Consider the following 24,044-nt stretch of genomic DNA (forward strand, 5'->3'; position numbering starts at 1 on the left):
CAAGTGAAAGGGACAGGCTCCAAAAATGACAAAAAGCACCACAAAAGTAGTCTATACTGCACTATATTTCAAGCTTTCTGAATTTCCATTGCTTTGTCTGAGAATGAAGCATAAAATTTAGGATATTGGCTGAAAATCTTCTTCCTCATTGTTTTCATTTTTTTCTTCCTCATTTGTGCTTGAGTTCAATTCAAAACAATGACACTGATGTCAAATCATGTAGTGCCAATCATACTATGGGGCTTTTAGAGCTTTTTGTGTCCTTTTTGGAGCTTAACAGCACAAATCACTTTTATTATATGGTGGAAAAAGCGGTTCAGACATTTTGCAAAACATCTAATTGTGTGGTCCACGAAATAAAGATAGGTCTGGAACAACATGAGTGTGAGAAAATGATCAATACTGTTCCTTTAACACAATGGGAAAAGCGTCATCATCACAGTTTGAGCCCTTATAATAAAGCAGAGATGCTGAACACTTGACTGAATCACAATGGCAGGCTCAAAACAGCAAGTTTCCTTTGAGCGTTTATCCCAAAATTCCTCTCATCTCTGTCCACAAAAAAGCAGCATGGTTCATTTTTAATAGCAAGCTAGCTTCTCAAATATTCTACTTCACACACCTAAAAATGAAGCTTTGCTTCAGCACCAACCGAGTGTCCGAGTTAAATTATAAGGAAAGACAAAATAAAGCTCCGAATAAAAAACTTGTCATGGAAAAATTTGGGGAAGCATTTAAACATTTAGTCTAAGTAACCGGACAGGTTAATGACTTGCACAACAGTTCATTCACATAACATAAAACACATAGCTAATATAAATTCAACTGCTCCAGCGTCAACTGCTCCTATCTTAAGGATAACACATGCAACTTTAACATCATTGCAGAAAATATGCATAAAGCATCATAAAGTGATACGGCTTACCAGCAGTTATGTGGAATCCTACTCAGATGATGCTGGGACAGGTGTAGTCTTCGAGGCAAGGTTGGTTGGTGTACCTAATGGCTGTTGTTCGAAATAGTACTAAAATAGCGAAATTGTAAGGTTTGAGAGAAAAAAATGAACGGATGCCTAGGTTTGTTAGTGAACTGCAGTGCAAATAAACAAAATATGTTTGAGCTCTGTCCACTCAGAGATGCCAGTGAGGAATGAATGCGGTACGTTTCCTCTTTCAAAGAAACAAGCCGAGGCTACAGTACGAACGACCGAGTCACGTGATCATCACTCCTCACTGTCTCACCGCGCGCGGGCAACACAATGAACACATTTTCCTATCTGCTGACTATTTTGATAAATGTTCTGGGGATATATTGATTACTTTTATTAAAAAATACTAAACTAAATACTAAAATTTTTATGTTTGTACATCTTACATTAATTACGTGGGATATTTGTACTTTTGAAAATGCATTTGTCACATTGCATTATTTTTTAAGTTAAAAAGCTTACAGATTATTAAAATCGGAATAAAAATTAACTTGGTGACCAGTCACAGCTGAAAATACACGATCCCTATATAGGGAACTTTTTCTATTAAGTCCTTAATACATTTAAAAATGATGTTCATAAAATGTTCATAACAATTTCATATAGGCTGTTTATCATATATTGTTTGTGGGGCTTAAAGTCACTAAAACTCAAAAAAATTAAGCAATTTTGTTTTGAAGTAGTCAGTCTGGCCAACATGCAGGAAGCCATTTTGTTGTCATGACAGGAAAACTATAGACCCCCAAAACTCTGTTTCAAGGTTAAGATGAAGTTTTATGAAAATAAATAAATTAATAAAACATTATATTTTGACCTATTTTATGAATTAACATGTTCGGTCAAATGCATTAAAAAACATCAGAAAACTTTTTTTTTTTTTGAAAACAATGATTTGGTTAAGTGTACATTCTGTATTCAAGGTGTAGTATCTGAATAAATTAATATTCAAGGAAAGTTTTTGAGTAGTGTTTTCTTGACAGTCACACCATTTGACCTTTTCGTTAAATCAAGATGTAGAAAATTGCACACTTTTGCTTTTAAAGTATGAAACCAACATGAATGCAAATATACAAAGATTTTCAAGGGTGTGGACAACCATTATAATGAATTTATCTATTAAAAAAAAAAAAAAAAAAATTGATTATTTGTTCCTGAATCCATTCAAATGTATTTACATAAACCCCAGATGCTAGAAATAATTGGTGCTCACACTTCTCTCATTACAATGTGAATGTTTTCAAACACAAGAACCATTTATAGCTCACTCTCATAGTCACTAACACATTTTTTAACCCATGAGGAAACAACTCACTCTGATGTATAATTATGTTCTCACCAACTACTCGTGGTCCATCGAGCAATAGCTAAGAGGCTCTTAACTACCGCACACAGAAACCCATTATTAATGGCATTGCAGTTGCCACAACCAGGAGTCGCTGCATGTGCAACACACATTTTCCATTAAAACTGGAGACCCTGTGTGAGAAAGAATTTGCTGCTCACTGTCTCTTTGTCTGTTAAATACATGCAAAAGAGCCTCCGGCAATGAAATCTCTGCTCATGTTGTGGCACCAATTAGCAAGCTTTACTGCCAGCCTAATTGAAGCATAATTACTAGGTTTGTTCAGTTCTGGGTAAATTTAAAACCAACACACCAGAAAAAGAACAAAGGTAATGCATGTCACAATTAACATTTACAAAGTCTACTCAAATGTGTGCACCATTGTCCAGTTGTGCTGCTGGCTCAGGAAAAATAGCACCCCGGGTTTCAGTTTTGCCAAGAGAGAGAACAAATCCAGGATTTTATTCTCAGCTGAATCCCGCAGAGATATCTGCCCTACAGCATCCTCCGCATTTGTTCATTTTCAAGCATGTGTATTTTTACTGTTTGCTTGTGACATTATGTAGATAGAGGTGTGTTGAGGATCCATGAGAGAACTGACAGATAAACCGACCATCCAACCAACAATATACACATAATATTCTTTCACAATCTGTGAGTTTTTGTGTATCTCTTTGGCAGTCTGCCACCTCCTCTGTGCTCCCACACACACAGGTAATTTTGGAGCTGTGTGTAGGCAGCCTGGTCCAGATTTCTAATCATAGTAAGATCCAGATCAATAGGTGCCTGTAAGATGGAGTTTGCAGCCGATAGCAGCTCTAGGAAAACAAAGCAATAAACACATGCGGTGGAGAGGAGACTAGAGAAATAAATAGAAGGATGTGTGGGAAAACTGAGTCGTTCAAGAGCTTAGTATTAAAGGGTTAGTTCACCCAAAAATGAAAATGATGAAAATAAATTACTTACCCTTGAGTCATTCCAAACCTGTAAGACCTTTGTTCATCTTCGAAACACAAATGAAGATATTTTTGACGAAATCCAAGAGCTCTCTGGCTCCTCCATAGACAGCAATTTAATTACTTTCAAGTCCAAGAAAGGTATTAAAGACATTGTTAAAATAATCCAAACAAAAATATCTTTATTCAACAATTTTTTCTGTTTATGTTGCAAACACAGTGCAGCGCTTCCAGGTTCTATGTCAGAACGCCGACTCAGTATTGGCCAACGCTGATCACATGAGCAGCATGACGTATGTGTGTGATGCTGACGCAGGAGCTGGCCAATAATGAGTCGCCGTTCTGATGTAGAACCCGGAAGCACTCCACTGTGCTTACAACGTAAACAGCGTAGGAGAATGACAGGGAAGAGAAGAAATTGTTGAATAAAGTCGTTATTTTTGTTTAGTTTTTGAGCACAAAAAATCAAGCATTCTGCGTGAGTTCAGGCAGGCCTCGTAGTCAAGCTCTGCTATCAGCTGATTCGCAAATTCCAACCCCACCCATATCAGCTGATCCGATTTCTATGGACTCCATTGCAGGCAACTCTAAAATAAGGCACATTACTTAAACGCAGCTTCCGTCTCTCTGCTTGCTTGGCTGCTTCCACTGCACGCTGCTTGCAACCCACCTCCTCCCCAGCTCCTCCTTAAACTTGTGTATAACTTAATCAGAGTCATTGATGCATGCTCTGTTCTCAATAGGGGGATTTTCTGCTGCTCTCCCAGTTAAAAAATGGGAGGTTGTCCCCAGAAGCTGCTGCTGTTCCCAGTCTTGGCTTTCATGGAGCTCATTAAAAAAAGACAGGGAATTTAGAACAGAGCCATACTGCCAAATTGTAACTTTAGCAAAATATGCTAATAAAAAATTGACTAAATTTTGTCTCTTGTAATTTTTGACTTAAGTGGTCCTGACTGAAGTATTCTCGTCGCTTCATAAAATTAAGGTTAAACCACTGTAGTCACATGGCCAATTTTAACAATGTCTTTACTACCTTTCTGGGCCTTGAAAGTTGTGTTAAATTGCTGTCTATGGAGGAGTCAGATTTCATCAAAAATATCTTAAAGGGATAGTTCATCCAAAAATGAAAATTTGATGTTTATCTGCTTACCCCCAGGGCATCCAAGATGTAGGTGACTTCTTCAGTAGAACACAAATGATGATTTTTAACTCGAACCGTTGCCGTCTGTCAGTCTTATAATGCGAGTGAATGGTAACACAATTTATAAGAGTCAAAAAATATGCATAGACAAATCCAAATTAAACCCTGCGGCTCGTGACGACACATTGATGTCCTAAGACACGAAACGATCGGTTTGTGTGAGAAACTGAATATTATTTGTATAATTTTTTACCTCTAATACACCACTATTACACCAACTGCGTTCAGCATTCGCTTAGTGAGGTCTGATCGCACGAAATTGCATACTCTCTTGAGTAGCCACTTATTTTGAATAAGTACTTACTTTGCAAGTGCTAAAATAAGTATGTTGTATGTAGTATGAAGATGTATAGTATGAATGTAATCGAGATGTACTACATTTGCCAGGTTGTCAATGTCATGTGACCTACCAGTGTAAGACCTACCATTCATAAATCCTTTCCCGTGGCCTCATGGGATAGTAAAGTGTCCACTGTATGCACACTTCAGAATCTCGCCGGAAGTAGTAGGTCATCCGGGTACTTTTTGCCTACTCTTTTATGAATACTGTAAATTCGGACATACTTTTGTCACATACTGTTTTTTGCCTACAATATAGCAGTACAGTATGTGATTTCAAATGCAGCTGATTAAAACCCTTCTGCTTTAGTGTGCACTTGACCTTACCTGCCAATCCTTCAAAAAATTCTGGATATATTTTGCCCTTAGATATTTATGCATCTTTTTACTGTGGCAGAAGGCATCAGTGAGGACTGACACATAAGGGATGCCAGCAAGGTTTCACCTTGGATTCAGCCCGACTGATTTCCCACCTCACTATAAATAGCAAGTGAACGACTCCCTTGAAGCACCAGCATGGGCCTTATCTCCAGCAGACTCAATCAGCAATCATTTGAACCTTACAAAAAAAGTAAGTACCCTAAGAAAATGTCATTGGTGCATGCCCATACAAAACTCACAGACACAATGCGATGGTTGTTAGGACATTGCTATGCAGTTGCTAACGTGTTTGCTAAGATGTTCTGGGTGGTTGCTAGGACGGTTGTTACTCTTCTAAGTCTAAAGAGCCCTTCCCCAAGACACTGTGATCAATATGTCTCAGTCTATGGTATTTTTCACTTGTCGGAAAGGCAAAAAATTAAGTAATAATACATGCAGGTCTTCTTAACAAACCATATAATGTAATGCCTCATTCATATCTGTAGCACAAATGGTGCATGACCAGGTAATTTCCAAAGTTTAACTGAGTAACTTTGATTGATTCAATACATGGGCAATTATAATTACTCTGTTCCTTGTCTGTGCACAAGCATGTGCAACATATGGGAACTGTGTTGCAACACAAATGATTTGACACTGTGTAAAATCCATGAGCTTTCTCATTTTATTTCATACAACCTGGTGGGTGGTTAAATTGCCCACAGGCAATGGAGAGCAGACACTCTATACAGTGACCCAGAATGCATTTCAGGGACATAAGAGCCCACTTTAGTTTCAAAATGAGATAATTGGGCCAATGAGAAAATCTCCAGTAGAGGTAATGACCTTCAGTCCCAGAGCATGGTCACATCAGAGTGCAATAATCAGGGAGATGCACTATAGTCTTTGTGACCTGAATCTACACAAAGCCTGCTTGTTAGTGGAGCTGTTACTAAACAGACAGACAGAGTGAGTGAGAGTGAGGCACGTAATGATGTCTCTGCGAGTCACACTAGGATGTTTTCTTAACCTTTAGAGACAGCATAAATGCAATCCAATAATTGGCTTCAACTAGCCTAGATATTAGCATGTCATATGAACAACCAGTCTGTACAGCGATTTAAATCAGGTCTCAAAGTTAGACGTTAGCTTTATGCGTTTGATTCACCAAAAAGAATCGACTCATTAGAGTCATTTGTTCGACTACAACTGGTTGCGCTCCATAGTATGCCGCATGTTTTTGATTTACTAAAAGGAACCGGCTTATCATATAGTCCTTCGTTTGGAAATCAGACCACACTGGTATGTATGGAAACTTGCTTCCGCCATGGATATATATATATATATTTTTTTTTTTTTTCTAAAGGTAGCTAATTGCGAGTTTATATCTCACAATTCTGACTTTATAACTCACAATTGCAAGTTATAAAGACACAATTGTGAGATATAACTCACAATTGTGAGGAGAAAGTAAGAATTGTGAGATAAAAAGTTGCAATTAACTTTTTTTTTTAATTCCATGGTGGAAACAATCTTCTATAGGTACGTTTTTGATTCATTTCTTCATTTGGGAATTGGACTACACTTTTCGTGCTGTAGATTCAAAAGTTGTGCAGGAGTGATAGGGACTTTTAGTGATTCTTTCTGGAGGTAACATGCGTCAAGTGATTTTGAGTGAGTCATCAGCCCTGTCCCAAATGGAACACTAAACCCTTGCAATCTTCCTCCTAGTCCATACTTTTGTGATGTAATGCCGCTCGGTGGCCATTGTAAGAGCACAAGTGCACATGAAGTGTGCCATTAGGACCTTTTCATTCATTCAGCCGATTCATTCAGAACACTGATTCATTCAGGAAAGAAAAAGTTGTGTCTTTATGAGTGAGTCATTGAATCTTTCACTGAACCGATTTTGTTCAAAAACATTAAATCATTCAGGGAATGAAAGACCAGCATTGTGTATTGCAACAAATCTGCTTGGCTTTATTTGAAACTATTATTAAAATATGACAGTAATCACTTTATGACTTCATGACATATGAATTATTTCTGCTCTGGTTCCCTTAAAATTGAAGTTCCGAACCAGAATACTCTAATAGCTATTTAAATTCAGAACTATGCTGTAGGTAAAGTACCAGTCTTTTTAAGCTTCTGTTTATACAGTTGCTCCACTTCTCAGATATTGCATGCACTACAATTACAATCTTCTACATTTTTGATTCATAAGCTAATTTTTTAGCTTTCTATATCAATATTTATTGTAGTAGGGTTTAAGACTACCACAATAAAAATTAATAAAATACCTAAAGCATTAAAAGTATTATTTTATTGTACTAAAGTGTATTTTAGTGAAATAAATGCCCATACTTGAACATTGGTATTCTGTGTAGGGTGTATCCGTTGGCCTATATGTGCTCTATTTGACAAGGGACTTGTCTATGTGCTTATTTGTGCCTGTAACAAGAGAAATGCAAATATATTATGGTTTCCAGACTGATTGCATCTTTTCATGGTAGAATAATTGTGTGACAGAAATATTTTTATCTCCGAAACAGAAAATTGTATATAGACTGTTGACTTCCTGAGAAACAAATTATGCAATATAGCTGTCATAGACTGCTCCTCATTGCTTGGCAAACTAGAAAGATTGACTGTCATTAGGCTGATCACCAAAATGACAGTACAGACTCTGATGAAAAGGACTCTAGGGAGAGAGAAAGAGAGGGAGGGGAAATTATGAGGGAAGTGAGGGATACAGAATGCCAGGCAGAGAGAAACAAGCAGACCAAATGGGAAAGACAGAAAACAGATTAATTATTCATCAGTACTCCAAACCTGGTGCAGTCCCTGTGGGGGGTTGTAGTATGGAAATGTTGTGGCATGCTGTCATATGTTTCCTTTCAGCCTGAATTCCCCATCATCCTCAACCCTTGACCCAAAGTGTGCTGAGATCAGTAGTAGTTGAGCTCTCAAAGGACCACTACATCCCTGCAAAGTGAAGCTATCTTCAATTTCTGTTCTTCCACTTAAGGAAATGAAGACCTGGCTTAAATGTATGTACCCAAATATTATGATACAGAGAAGTAATACGTGGGATCAGCTTCTGCTCCAAAGGCTTAGCTGGAAATGAATTGACCACCGCATTTATTTTCAAACACTCAGATAAAACCTGCACAGAAGGAACACTTTCATTTTTGTCATCTTGTAAAGATGATAATGCTGAAATGACTCATGTCCTTGAATATTGAACGTAAAAGCTTTCTGACTTCAACACTGCTTTACTTTGATATTATGAAAATACTAAACCTGCAGTAGTCTACTTAAATCATGAAGCTGTTTTATTCATTCTTTGAGCTAATTTTCTGATTCAGTTTAAATTTATAAATACTTACAAAGATTTTTTGCACTGTAATAGCATCTGCTTGTAAAAAAAAAAGTTCAACTTAAAAACTTAAGTTCAGTTATACTTATATATCAAATTGGCTGTATCATTTCAACTCATTTTTTTAAATATTGCCTAGTTGAATTTATTGAAATCATTAAAGGTGCCGTAGAACGTCTTTTCAAAAGATGTAATATAAGTCTAAGGTGTCCCCTGAATGTGTCTGTGAAGTTTCAGCTCAAAGTACCCCATAGATTTTTTTTAATTCATTTTTTTAACTGCCTATTTTGGGGCATCATTAAATATGCGCAGATTCAGGCTGTGCGGCCCCTTTAAATTCTAGTGCTCCCCGCCCCCTCCTGAGCTCTCGACTCTATAATACATTGCATAATCAAAGTTCACACAGCTAATATAACCCTCAAAATGGATCTTTACAAAGTGTTCGTCATGCAGCATGTCTAATCGCGTAAGTATGGCATTTATTTGGATGTTTGCATTTGATTCTGAATGAGTTTGATAGTGCTCCGTGGCTAAAGCTAACATTACACACTGTTGGAGAGATTTATAAAGAATAAAGTTGTGTTTATGAATTATACAGACTGCAAGTGTTTAAAAAATGAAAATAACGACAGTCTTGTCTCCATGAATACAGTAAGAAATGATGGTAACTTTAACCACATTTAACAGTACATTAGCAACATGCTAACGAAACATTTAGAAAGACAATTTACAAATATCACTAAAAATATCATGTTATCATGGATCATGTCAGTTATTATTGCTCCATCTGCCATTTTTCGCTATTGTTCTTGCTTGCTTACCTAGTCTGATGATTCAGCTGTGCACAGATCCAGACGTTAATATTGGCTGCCCTTGTCTAATGCCTTGAACATGGGCTGGCATATGCAAATATTGGGGGCGTACATATTAATGATCCCGACTGTTACGTATCAGTCGGTGTTATGTTGAGATTCGCCTGTTTTTCGGAGGTCTTTTAAACAAATGAGATTTATATAAGAAGGAGGAAACAACGGTGTTTGAGACTCACTGTATGTCATTTCCATGTACTGAACTCTTGTTATTTATGCCAAGGTAAATTCAATTTTTAATTCTAGGGCACCTTTAAAAAGACAGGAAAAGTAATGTAAAAAAAATATATATATATATTGAAATATATATATTTTTTTATTTTAATATATGTTTTTTAAATGTAAATTATATTTAAAATTATTTAAATGATTTTTTTATTTAAAAGTATTTGTATTTGTTCAAATGTATTTGTTTGATGATAACTAAGTGGAAATGTTTATCCCAGTCTGGAAATGTTATAGAATGTTTGGATGAAACACCACATCTTGTTAACAGCTTTCTCATAATGTTAACAGGGTATCCAATTCGTTTCCATGGAGATGAGTGTGATAAACGCAGTCTGTCTTCCTGATTCATCTGTCCATTTGTTTATCCTGCTGTCATTCAACACGTACAAACACTCAAGCCTTTCCACCTTTTTATGATAGTTTAAATCAGCCCATAATGATAGTTCTTGTAATCTGTTTAATAATGATTCAAGCCTTATTATTGCATTCTTATCCATTTTCCTCATCTCACTTTTCTTCATGCACAAAGACTTGCACACATACATCCTGCCCTCCCCTTAAAACTCCACGGTTCAGTAGATCAGACTGTATCGATCAGAAGGGTAACGGTCCAGAGAAAGCAGCTCTCTCCCACACCGCCAGGCTGCCTGTGTGTGTGTAAAATTTATCTCTATGCTTTATTCCCCTGCAGGAGTGCAATTTTTTTTTATCTCGGTCGACGTGCTGCCCACTTCAGACACTTCACAAATACTGATGTCTCTTTCAACAGAGCTCTAAACCAGCTTAAACCAGCCCCCACAACTTCAAAATCCTCTCAAATGATTATTCAGCAGGTTCTGTATATTTCATTATAGCCTACGTTATGTGAAAAATCGAAGAAGCTGATGCAAGATCAAAAACTCAGAATATGCTAATAGAATAACATAAGGGAGATGAAATGTAAAGTAAGAGACCCAAGGCTAGGAAGTGGACTGAGTGCTCGAGGAAGTTTTTAAGTAGCTTTTGAAGTTGTTAGTGGTTCTGTCGTCCACTAGAGAAGAGTTGATGTTATAATGAGAATTTATCTTGTACTTTACACATATAGGCTATTTTCCAAAACCTATAGTGAGCTGCCTAACATTTTACTACATCTTATGATTTTAAGGCGCATTATTGCTGCAAAGAAAAGTCCCAGAAGGCTCTGCAAAAAGCTCAAAATTGTTTAAGAAAATTAAACTGGACTATTTGTTAAAATACATAACAAATATAAACATGTTAAAGCCAAGCTTTAAAGGGGACCTAATGTACAAAATTCACTTTTACATGTTGTTTGAACATAAATGTGTGTCCGCAGTGTGTGTACTCAACCACCCTACAATGGTAAAAATCCACCCACTCCTTTTTTAAAATCCCATAAATCAAAGTAAGCCATTTGCAGTTTCTATGCAATGTGAAGTCACATTGCACAGGCCCCGCCCACGACTGCTGACTGACTCTGCCCTATTAGCATAGACCCCGCCCTGAGCGAGCTGTACACAGTCCGCCATGATTATTTCCTCACCAGAGCATTTAATAAATATAATCTTATCAAAGCAACTAAAGTTGTTCAGTCAAGAGCAGTGAGTGATTTTATGTTTTTCTGTTGTTTGATTCATATTTACAGCATATATAGCAGTAGGTACTGTATATTATGCTGCTGTCACTTTAACACGCAGATCTAATATACACATGCGATTTCTTTACTTGTGTTTATGTTCACAGACATAACCGACTTGATGTGAACTTTGTGTGTTTTTGACATAACTTTGTGTGTAGTTTAAGTGCAATAAGATGTGAAAGAGAACTTAGTTTGATACTCACATGATGCGCTGTCTGACAGCCAGCTCTATGCGCGTGTTTCGGATGTGTGCGCTCAGAAAACCATATATCGGAAGTTTAGACTTGATATGGTTTCAAAATGCATGCAGATAATAAACTTTCATGATGATGAACAACTGAAATGTCATAATCGCCTGACCATGATAGAGATGATAATCAAATCCAAACAGATGTTTTAGTTTTTGGCAGAGAATATGAGGCACAAGCTGTAAAGGCTCCGCCCTCTTCTGGACAGTGGGGTGGGGAGCAGCAGCTCATTTGCATTTAAAGATACATGCACAAAAACAGCATGTTTTTTCTTCCAAACTCATAAACTTGAGACTTAAAGAAAAGCCGGAGCTTCCGACTCATATTATACATTCCCACTCATATCTTTCCAACATGACTTGCACCCACCATATTTATGCTGTCTTCATGTGCTATCGGAAATTTTTTTACTTCCCACTTCTAAAGTCATTATTATGAGCTTGTCACATGAATCATGAAGGACACCAAGTTTAAATGATGTTTAGCATCCCATTCATTGACAACCATATTAACATGAACTGTGCTTAGATAGTCAGCTTGTTGACGATTCTGCAATATCTGTCAAATACAGGCTATTTTCACTGAAATACAATACACTTCAATTGATTATTCATAGGATATATAAATATGCACTACTTTAACCAAAAGACAAGGCGATGTAGCAATTGTGGAAAAACTAATAAAGCATACCTGACACAGCAGCAATCGTTCTTATTGCCATGTTTGAAATGATCCTCGAGTTTCCCAGTGGTAAATATGACTTGAGAGGGCGTTCATGTAAACTAGGAAACTCATATTTAAGATAATTTTGATAACATGTGAAAGCAGCATAATGCACAGACTGACAGATAATAAGAAAAATCACAGTGCTCTTAGAACGCTGCTCGACCAATTGGATTCAAGGACCTATCTTACTGTTGTATATAACTTTGACTTGTGTATAGTGTGTATAGTAGGGAAAAGTCTTCATCTCGTTTGACTGTGTGACTCATCTCAATGTGAAATGCACTGGTCAGTGTGATGTGTTGTCCGTTGGCAAACTGTGTTTTTTCTCTTTGTTCTCAGAGCTGACACATGTTCAGACAAATCTATATACATCATTATGGGAAAAGGCTGAGAATCAGTGTTCCACATCTTATTAAGGACATTTGAGGTTGTTAGAAGCACAAGTGATCTTGATTGCCTTTCACATACAATTGAAAAACTGCTTCATCAAGACTAGCTTCCAAATAATGAGAAAAAAAAAAAAAAACACCCAGCAGTTTGAAGTTTAAACAAAGAACATCTATGGGACAAAACCTTTAACCTGATGCCATTTAAAATAAAGGGGCCATTTTTGGGTCCTAGAACAGATTTTTTTCATCTTTATATTCATGTGCATCTGTATGTGAGAGGCAAAAAAAAAAAAAAAAAAAGTTGATTAGTCTTTCCTTTGATTATGTGACCTTAGCTCAGCTGCTATACACAAACTTCTATACACTTACACATATTTACACACACACACACACACACACACACACACACACACACACACACACACACACACACACACACACACACACACAAGTGCAACCAGTTTCCTTGGCAACAGCAGAAAGGCACTAAAAATCAAATTTTGGGAAGTGCTTCTGTTTTCCTTGCATTCTTCATCTGCTTTTCATTCCAGATGACCTTTAATGTGATTGTATCGTGCATAAGTGATAGAATAATCATATTTTCAGTTACAATTGGTCCTGACATTATTTACAGATTAGTGTGTATCTGTGACCTTGAGCAAGGTGTGATAAAGCAGCGTAATCTAGAACAGACAGAAAATAAATGAACAGTGCATGGCGCCTAATTTGTGGCTTTTAGTCTGTCTCTGCTATTCATACACAAAACTTACAGTCTTTCTCTTCCAGGGAAATGAACCAACCAAAAGTACTGATGATTCATCTTGCACTTAATATTTTTGTCAAATCAAATGCTCTATAGAATAAGAATGCCCCTCCCCTAATACTACCTACTCTGACTAGCAATGGCAAGTAGCAAATTTTATGTAACAGCAGTGATGTAAGCAAACAGACCACAATTCCATGGCAATCCATAACTATTTTACACAAATTGGCTATAATTTATAAATTTATATGATCTCATTCGGTGACAGTAATGTTTAAGGGTGGGGTTATGGGTGGACCTTCATGCTTACTTTTTTCTAAAAAATGGTAAGTTTTTGTACGATTCACATTGTACGAATTCATATGAAATTGTCTCTTCATAAAATAGGTACAGTTTCCTATGAGATCGGGTCGGCTATATAGCTACAGTCAAGCCATAATTTATTCAGACACCTTGAACATTTCATTCATTAATACAGTTTATTCACTATAGTTTAAAAAATGGTAATAAAATATGACAAGAACTCAGTTAAACTGTGTCAGAAAAAAATAATCTTAATTATGTCAGATGGTCAGGTTATATTGTATACAATCCTTCATATAGTATTCTGATTTTGTGTTATTGTCCTTACAGTGTGTGCCTATTTAGCTGGTATATTTATTGATACATTTCTAACTATTTTGTTGAAGCAAAATAAGGTAAATAAAGTATATTATTGTTGGAGGTCTTTGTCAAACTCTGGTAATGTCATTAATCAGACATGCAAAGATAAGGAGTTGGCCTAAAGGATGTACTATTGATTTGAATGTTTCCATCAAGGTGAACACAGTTTGAGGCGGATGTGACATTTTAAACATTCATCCAATCCCTCTAGACTGCATCAGAGCTGATAGCTCTCAGTTAACCCCATTGACTCACGAAGAAGGGTACAAATTACATTGTACTTAATGACAGCAGAGCTCTGAATACATTAATCTGTGTGCGTGTTGTGTAGCTCTATCAGCCAAAGTAAATCTGCATGTATTGAATTTGAAACCGTGTTTGTGAATATTTGCTTCTGTGCTGAAAAAACAAAAAGAAAAAAAGTTCAGTATTTAGCTAGAGCAAACTTGTGCTTTAGGTTTATTATGGAGTATGAGTGTGTGTTTAATATAATGTCCTTTTTAAATGAATTGCTATAAGGCAAATTCATTTAAACTCTGGATGAGTTAAAACTTAATTGGGAGCTTGAAGGAAGAATGAGATTTGAAAGATAAAAAACAGCTGCTGAAAGAGGCTAAAATGGACAAACAAACCTATATGTTTTGAATGAATTTGTTTATATCTAAAAGCACTTGCTCCTGGTCTCTGTAGGTTTTGTGCACCATATTTGAACAGTTCAGGTTTAACAAAGTTCAATGGCGCCATCTTCTGTATATAAAGAAAAAATAGGACAACCAAAAAATTTGGGGTCGTAAGGTTTGTTTAATATTTTTGAAAGTTTTGTATGCTCAGCAAGTCTGCATTAAATGCAATGAAATGTTATTAAAATATGAAGACTTGAGATGCAAAAGCCTCTAAGTGCCATCTGAAATTTTCTTCTAAAATGAGCATTTTTATCAAGCTTGTATGTTTAAGTTCAGCTATTTCACTTTAATGGCAATAAAAAAGGACCATTTTAATTGTTAATTAAAGTTAAATTACTGAACCTAAATTTAGCCAGAATGGCTAAATCTGGCACATTTACATAGGAGACTTGTTTCTTGTGTTAATGTGCATTGTCCTCTTTTAGAAAAGAGCAAATAAAAAAAAAAAATAATAATAATAAAAAAAATAAAAATAAACATACAAGCTTGATAAAAATGCTCATTTTATAAGAAAATTTCAGATGGCACTTAGAGGCTTTTGCATCTCAAGTCTTCATATAATTTAAAATAATTGTTTTCTATTTTAATATATTTCAAAATGCAATTTATTCCTGCGAGGCAAAGCTGAATTTTCAGCAACGTCACATGATCCTTCAGAAATCATTAATTTGATGCACAAGAAACATTTCTATTGAAAACAGCTGTGCTGCAAGTGAAACAATAGTAATGTATAGTAAATATAGTACTTGAATTAATTTGTTGTGGTAATTGTATAGTTGCTGTCCCAGACAGCAACATGGTGTCGGCCCAGATCCGGCCCACATCTGGTCCACGTGTAATCCATATTTTCCAAACGTGGGCCGGATCTGGGCCACACTATGTTGCTGTCTGGGGTGGTAACAAAACAACTATAGTGGGCTAATATAAACAAACTTTACCCAACTTTATAACTTTATAAACTTTACCTTATACTGTACTAAGTTTTCTACAACTATAGGGTATATTATACTACAAAATATACTACAGTAAAAACTAAATATACCACAGTATTTGAGTCATTCTACGAAACGGGTGCCATTTCCACTTTGCATTTTTCAAAATTTTCATTATGAACAAACAATTTTTTAAACAAACCTACAAATTGAAAGATATGTTAATCCTCCAAAAAACCTATTTTCCCACCTCAGGCACAAAATCTTTATTAATATTATCCTTTTTATTCAGGCAAGGAAGCCATGCTTGTACCACCCTGTCACGGACAATATGTAGGCCATTGGAGTGGTAAAACAAGAAATGAATTTTTAAAATGTATAGTTTTCTTTCCATAAACTTTTAACAAAATGACCCTGTGACGGGGTGGTAAATGTGACGGGGTGGTATGGACGAAGTGTTTTTCTATATGATCTGCTGGTTTTAATCTTTAAAAACTGGGGGAGGGAGACATTCAAACTGAGTAAAAAGTGTGTGAGTGATACAGTGAGTGAATGAGTGAATTAATAAACCAAACAGTGTTGCCAAGTCTGCATTTTTCCTGCAAAATTGGGCTAGGCTACTTTTACACTGTTGCCGTGGGTTGTTTTTCCTGTCCACGGGTTGAAGCGAGCCCAAATAACATGATATTTAGCCCTTGGAATGCACATTTTACCAAGGGAACCCTGCCAAAAAAAAAAGTTTTACCCCCCAGAATGTGATTTTTATCAGGGGACATTTTGGGATGAAATTTACCACCCGTCACATACCACCCCGTCACAAAAACGTGAATTTCATCCCAAAATGTCCGCAAATCTCCCATGTGGTCAAGTTTCTCAACTAGCATACATGCATTCAATCTGAAATATAATTATCTTTGTATTAATAATGTAAAAGAAATAATAAGAAACAGTTTTCCCTATCTATTTTGCGTGACGGGGTGGTAAGGTTAAGCTTGACGGGCCCTGCCTAACATGAAAAAGCAACAAATAAACAATATAAAAATAATGTACATAGTTGCTTGCAGTTGTTCTTGGTGGCTGTAAGGCTCAAATTATGTCACTTAGGCTTTGTGATGTCATTTAAAGGAACAGAGCATTATTTATAGATAAAACAAGTTAGTGTGACAGGGTGGCAAGTCAAACTGAGGGACACGCACAAATCATAAAATATTTACAAAAAAAAATAAGGTTTATTGTGAATAAATATATTTTGTGTAAACAGGGACACACATATAATCCTGAAAATAGGTTATGTTTGAAAAAAATATATAACTTATTTGTTGATATTTTAGATGCAAGTGTCATGTTGGTTAACACGGACATGTGAAATTGGCTATGTAATAATGAAAAATGATTAAAAATAGTATGCTAATCTTCAAAAAAAGCATTTTTATGATATATCATGTTAAAAAGAACACTTGAATTAATAACTTTAAGCTTTGGAAACAGACTTTGGGACATTTTTTGTGCCTTATGCATCTGATCAAATGTTGCGGACCCAAATGGCACCCGTTTCGTAGAATGACTCATTTATTAGTTTATCATTCACTATAGTTAATACTACAGTATGCTGTAGCATTCATTAACAAAGTGTTGTAAATACTATAATATATACAGTATACTACAATTTACTATAGTATGGTTCAAAAACACTAGTGTTTACTATAAATTTCTATAGTATTTTTTAATACTTTTTTTGTGGAAACCGTGATAAGTATAAGACAAATTCTATTTCAAATTTCTGCTAGTTTTATTAGTTAACTACATTAGTTAACACGAACTAGCACTGAACAATACTTATACACACAGTTAATGCAGAAATGAGACCTTGTAAAGTGTTACCAACAAAACAACAAGGCCTACATAAACGATAGGCTAGCCTATAATAATAGGCCTATAAAACTATTAAAAAGTCAGAATTACTCAAAGGCGTCAGAGGGTAATAGTTTTTGTTTGTTTATCTAACTAGCATGATATACCCTAAAGTGACGTTGTTTATTATTTACTTCTGAATTTTCGCACATAAACCGTTCGTATTTGCTGCGGTTACACAGCCCGAGAAAAGGTAAGTTTGACTCCAACATAAAAATGATAAAAACAACAATTTGAGCAAACAAAGAAGTAAAGTTATGTAAAGGAATTATGTCGTGAATGTGAAAAAGCTCTCGGTTTGAAGGGCTATAATTCTACGTAACTACGTCCACAAGATGGCGCACCGCGGCTGGACAGTAGCCGTCTCTGTCTACCTCATCTTTCTATAAACAACCCGAAACGACGTCGAGAGGTGGAGCCGCCGCGCTGACAACTGTCAAAAGACCCTTCCTGATAAGACGAGCCCTTCCGTCCTCACAGCATCTTGTCGTATCGCTTTCGAATCCGTTATAAGCCACATAGCTGAAGTGAGTATACCGTTTCTTGAGTATACGACGTATCTTTCGCTGTTCCGTTATTGTAGAGCCGTTTCGGATGAGCGGTTCTCACTTTGGCAGGTTTTGACAGGCTGCATGTCTTCCTGGAGACCCACTGAGAAGGTGAGACTACCACTAGTGTGCATGAACGCTAACTTACAGTTTCAAAAGCATCGTCTGCGTGCTTATGTGAATATAGTCATGCCATGCTGTACGTGCTGTAGAAATGATGCTGAGGGAGCATTTCAGAGAAACGCGCTGGTAAATACACGTATTTCTATGCAAAGCTACATAATGTGTAGTTGCATTCTCATTTCGGAAGTCTGTTTATAATTATTCATCAAATAACTATGTGCAATCCGTCCAAGAAAACATTTAATTGGCATCCACGTCAAGGAAGAGAAACAGAATGACCCCGTTTTTACCAAGAAACCTTCCTTTGTGGTTAAAATTGGCGCACATATCAAGAGAACCGCCAAAGTCTCGCAAAGTAAGAATGGAAACTCACTTTGCCCTCTTCTGTGTATACCAGATCATTACCACAGTATGTAACGGGATGTTTGTGTTTGCATGGTTACTCATGATAGTTAATGTTATTAAAAACTAGTACACAAACATAAATTTATAATATAATGTATTTGTTGTTGGCCATAACATAAAAATGATTTTTGTCCTTGTTAATCATGTATAATAAAAAAAAAAAAACAAGAAACAAATGAGAGAATAATGAACACAGCTGAACTGTTGCAAGTTTAAAAATAGCCAATTGAGGGATTATTAGCTAAAGACATTTATTTTTAAAGCACTGGACGTGTTGCATCAAACAGCTTGAAATGTCATTAGTTCTAATGAATAATTTCTATTTTGCATGACTGAAAGCATCTATTTCTCCATTCAAATGTATAGGTTCTGGCAGAGATACCGATATATATTTGGATTGCCGTATAAACTTGGTTATGTAGTACTTTGCATGTTGTCTCACCTTAGTGTTTCCTCCAACATTGGTCACTGAGTAGTTTGTAAGTGTGCAGGCATGTTTTTAATGCTGCCTGAGAGTATTAGCTCAATCAGGATTAAGGATTTGTAGGGGGAAAAGAATAGGTGCTTTCATTAAAAATCATAAATGCTGTATTCAAAAAAATAGGTGATAGGAGCACCGAATAAGTGTTTGTGTTTCTTCATCTGCACAGGATGTGGATTTCTTGATCATTAAAGTGTAAGTGCAGTCTGTTGTTGAGATTAACCACAATTATCCAACTAAAGGAACTTAATATAACTGATTGAAGGGGAACTGGAGGACCTTGGTTTGGGAATTTGCTGCACGTGCTCTCCTTCAGATAATCTGCTGCTAAAAGCTCCGTCACCCTGCACGGGATGAGCCCGAGATTAGGAATTACACAAAGATCAGTATCAGAATGCACTGAAACTGCAATGAGAACATGTGGAATATTATATGTCACATTTATTGTGATGTTTTTCATTTTGGTCATCTGATTCACAGTGTTTTTTATCATGAGCAGTGAGTCAGAAAAGTGTTTGCTAATGAGTAAATGTAATAATAAAAAGAGAACATTTAATTCCGGAAAAGTTGGGACATTTTTTTTTTTTTATTTGAAGAAAATGAAAACTAACAGACTTTCAAATCACATGAGACAATATTTTATTCACAATAGAACATAGATAACATAACAAATGTTTAAACTGAGAAATTTTACAATTTTATGCACACAATTTGCTCATTTCAAATTTGATGCCAGCTACAGGTCTCATAATAGTTGGGACGGGGGCACGTTTACCATGGTGTAGCATCTCTTCTTTTTAAAACAGTGTGAAGACGTCTGGGCATCGAGGATATGAGTTTCTGAAGTTTTGGTGTTGGAATTTGGTCTTATTCTAGCCTGATATAGGTTTCCAGCTGCTGAAGAGTTCGTGGTCGTCTTTCGTTTAATGATGCACCAAATGTTCTCTATAGGTGAAAGATCTGGATTGCAGGCAGGCCAATTCAGCACCCGGACTCTTCTACGATGAAGCCATGCTATTGTAATAGCTGCAGTATGTGGTTTTGCATGGTCCTGCTGAAATACACAAGGCCTTCCCTGAAATAGACTTTGTCTGGAGGGGAGCATATGTTGCCCTAAAACCTTTATATAACTTTCAGCATTCATAGTGCCTTCCAAAACATGCAAGTTGCCCATACCGTATGCACTTATGCACCCCCATACCATCAGAGATGCAGGCTTTTGAACTGAATGCTGATGACACCCTCCTCTTTAGCCGGAATGTCAAGAATGTCAAATTTGGACTCGTCTGACCATAAAACACTTTTCCACTTTGAAACAGTCCATTTTAAATGACCCTCGGCCCACAGGACACGACGGCGCTTCTGGACCATGTTCACATATGGCTTCCTTTTTGCATGATAGAGCTTTAGTTGGCATCTGCAGATGGCACAGCGGATTGTGCTTATCGACAGTGGTTTCTGGAAGTATTCCTGGGACCATTTTGACACAATCATGCCGATGATGATGAAAAGTGTCGTTTGAGGGCCCGAAGACCACGGGCATCCAATAAAGGTCTTCGGCCTTGTTCCTTACGCACAGAGATTTCTCCAGTTACTCTGAATCTTTTGATGATGTTATACACTGTAGATGATGAGATTTGCAAAGCCTTTGCAATTTGACGTTGAGGAACATTGTTTTTAAAGTATTCCACAATCTTTTTACGCACTCTTTCACAGATTGCCCATCTTTAATTCTGAGAGACTCTACCTCTCTAAGACATCCCTTTTATAGCTAATCATGTTACAGACCTGATATCAACTAACCTAGTTGCTAGATGTTCTCCCAGCTGAATCTTTTCAAAATTTCTTGCCTTTTGAGCCATTTGTTGCCCCCATGCCAATTTTTTTGAGACCCGTAGCAGGCATCAAATTTTAAAATGACCTCATTTAGTGGAAAAAGTGTACAATTTCTCTGTTTAAACATTTGTTATGTTATCTATGTTCTATTGTGAATAAAATATTGGCTCATTTGATAAAGTCTTTTTAGTTTTAATTTTATTCAAAAAAAAAAATGTCCCAACCTTTCCAGAATTCGGCTTGTAAACGGGAAGACCTAATGCATCTAGGGACCTAAATATGAGTATTGTGTTTCCTACAGAGATGTCAAGGCGAAGCACAAGGTTAGTGAAAGGGCCGTCCTTTCCTGATGATGACGCTGCCAGCACTAGCTCCACTGGATCCACTGGCCACGTCTCTTACAAAGAGAGCCCAACCAGGTGTGTGTATGTGCTGGAAGCAGCAGTACATCAGATACATAATTTGCATGTGCATTTACGGTAGTGAAGCTGATACAGATGCTTTCCTGCAGGATCTTCAAGAAGAGGTCCGGTCGCAAGAGCACAGGCAGCGTTTCCCGCAATTCTAGTCGTGCGAGCAGCGTGAGTCAGATACAGACTGGGCCTCGCAGTGACCTCACTGCCACGGAGAATGAGAATGGTTAGTATGCGCACAAACAGAACCTGCAATGTATATATACACGTTTTTATATACTGTACAGAGTGTGTATTATAATATGGATATGAATATTATATACATATTAGATATATTAAAATAAATAGATCTTTGAGGTATACATACATAAATATTCTATATAAATGTACATATAATGTACATATATGTTTCATATAATATATAATCTATATATATATATATATATATATATATATATGCGTGAAATCACTAACATGTATATTAACTTACTATAAATAATGTCAATAAAAATGTATGTGTATGTGTGTATATATATATATATATATATATATATATTTACACTGTATATATATATATATATATAAATATAAATATATATATATAGAGAGAGAGAGAGAGAGAACTTATGTATAACAAATGTATAATAAATATTTTATAGTGAGTAAGATATATAACATACTTTACATGGATTTATTAATTATGTTGTTTGTTATTTTATCATTTGTTATTTTATGTTACATAATGTAATTGTTTTTATATATGCATTGTCTCTGGGTTTCAGGCATGCCTGTTGCTGCTCAAGGATTCTCCTCTGGATATTCCTCGGCTGAGGAGCATTACGAACAACCCATAAAATCAAACCCTAGTAAGTGTGCATTAACAATTTTATAATTATAAAATGGCTGGTTGGTTGGGTGAGCTGGTCCTTTTTTCATTCGTCAAGCAAAGAGCACTGTAAAAAAATCTAGTATTTATTTTTTTACTTTTCTCCAGGTTCTACTCAGTCTGTAGCTGAACCAGACTTTGGCATGTCGGACGTGTTTCGCTCTCCAGGTATTACATGTATAAACCCTCCCTTCACCCACTAACATGAACAATCAGTCTTTTTCTGCTGCAGTGGTCATGTGCTCATGTGTGTTGCAGCTCAAGCTCTGGTTATGTTGTACTGGTGGCTGGGAACTGCATGGTACAGCCTCACCTCACGACTGTCTCTGATCAATGTGTTTCTGCTCAGCAGGTACAGTGTTGTAATTACGAATGTGTGACCTTATTTAATCATTTAATAATAATAAAAAAGGAACATTTATTTTTACACATGATCATCTCTCCTCATGTCTTTCTCTGTAGATGCACAGCAGATATGAGAAAGGCTATCCTACTGGTTCTCCTTCTCATCTTTCTAATTTTTGGTGAGACAGCTGATGGACACTCTTATAAAATATCGAAAACAAAACCTATGTATTTCAAGATAACACGAGAACCTTTAGACTATGTACTAGGAGTGTGACGAGACAGGTAGCTCACGAGATGAGATTTTTAAATAGTATTTTTAAGAAATCCTCAAAGTTGAAATACATGACTAGTTAATTAGTCTGCAGGTGCATTTGAAATGTTTTAACTAATCATCTTGTAATGAATGTAATGAATGCTTCTGTCCTGTCCTGTATGATTTCATATAAGTCTCTTCAGTCCTTAGAACTGAATGCGCGCTCGCGTTTTACTTTCGCTTTCTATTTCGCAATCGTGCGTACTTTGTGAACAGGGTGCGGCAGTGCTGATCGTGCATTCATTACAAGATATTTGTCATATGCTTAGGCTCTGTTGTGCAATGAATCCTCTGCCATGGTCTTGTCAGTCATCTCATCACTTACTTTCGTCATGTGATCAGTGAACTCCGATTCCTGCTGCACTACGTACGATTCTGCATCTCGTGTTGGATGACCTGAATGGGATTGAAGTGACCATTATCCAACTGAATTAAATGGTTTTTATTTCTATAAAAAGCAAAACGACAGTGGAGGCGTAATGTAAATGTAGCGGTGGCATATTCTATCCTAATTTCACACTCACACTCTTTAATGGCAATATCACAAGACAACTTTTCACCTCGTCACATTTTAATCTTGTGAGATCTCATGGCACAAGCTCTCGTCACACCCCTACTACATACATGTAGCTGTAATAAAAAATACTTATGCATGTGTTCATGCCTGATAATTTCTCGTAGAGTAATCAAGAAACATTAATAAGCAATTACCTGTTGCAGGAATATGGTACTGGTTCCCGTTTGCTTCTCGTTCTCCCCCTCGTGATGTTGTTTCCAGGACCCCACCTGTTAAACACACAGATGTACCTGTGAAAGCTGCTTTTGATGTGAGTAGAACATCTCCAGTTCATTTAGTCCTCAAAAAGGTTCTGTTTCATAATTATTGCATCTCTCTCTTAAATGTATTATTATTTTAGTAAATGCAATTTTTGCTCTTTTAGCACCAACTTCAACATGCCAGCCTATCTAACTTGAAGGATGAAATCGCCAGCTTGTACGAAAGGGAGCTGAATCTGATGGTAATTATAATATATTTACAATCATTTGGTCAGTGTCTGTTAAAGAGGAAGTGCAAATA

The 24,044-nt window shown here is 36.4% G+C and overlaps 2 protein-coding genes across 5 annotated transcripts in view; one reads left to right on the forward strand and one right to left on the reverse strand.

Moving 5' to 3' along the window:
- The window catches only part of rap1gapb (RAP1 GTPase activating protein b), a 94,360-nt gene extending 93,136 nt beyond the window's left edge, over positions 1-1,224 (reverse strand). Inside the window, exon 1 of the mRNA XM_048198969.1 lies at positions 926-1,224. The gene's annotated coding sequence lies outside the window, so the exon portion shown is untranslated. The remainder of the gene's footprint in view (positions 1-925) is intronic.
- The window catches only part of sun2 (Sad1 and UNC84 domain containing 2), a 31,585-nt gene that overhangs the window by 571 nt on the left and 6,970 nt on the right, over positions 1-24,044 (forward strand). Inside the window, exons 2-10 of one of the 4 annotated variants that reach the window (XM_048198973.1) lie at positions 5,224-5,397; positions 21,308-21,425; positions 21,518-21,645; positions 22,202-22,285; positions 22,414-22,473; positions 22,564-22,657; positions 22,768-22,829; positions 23,687-23,793; positions 23,908-23,985. In XM_048198973.1, coding sequence (XP_048054930.1) covers positions 5,343-5,397; positions 21,308-21,425; positions 21,518-21,645; positions 22,202-22,285; positions 22,414-22,473; positions 22,564-22,657; positions 22,768-22,829; positions 23,687-23,793; positions 23,908-23,985 — 786 coding nt within the window. In that variant the 5' untranslated portion in view covers positions 5,224-5,342. Of the gene's footprint in view, positions 1-5,223; positions 5,398-17,765; positions 17,807-17,951; positions 18,273-21,307; positions 21,426-21,517; positions 21,646-22,201; positions 22,286-22,413; positions 22,474-22,563; positions 22,658-22,767; positions 22,830-23,686; positions 23,794-23,907; positions 23,986-24,044 lie in introns of those variants that run through there. The other 3 variants (XM_048198976.1, XM_048198975.1, XM_048198974.1) reach the window with 3 other exon arrangements.

This window comes from Megalobrama amblycephala, linkage group LG8, assembly GCF_018812025.1.
Source record: "Megalobrama amblycephala isolate DHTTF-2021 linkage group LG8, ASM1881202v1, whole genome shotgun sequence".
Classification (NCBI taxonomy): domain Eukaryota; kingdom Metazoa; phylum Chordata; class Actinopteri; order Cypriniformes; family Xenocyprididae; genus Megalobrama; species Megalobrama amblycephala.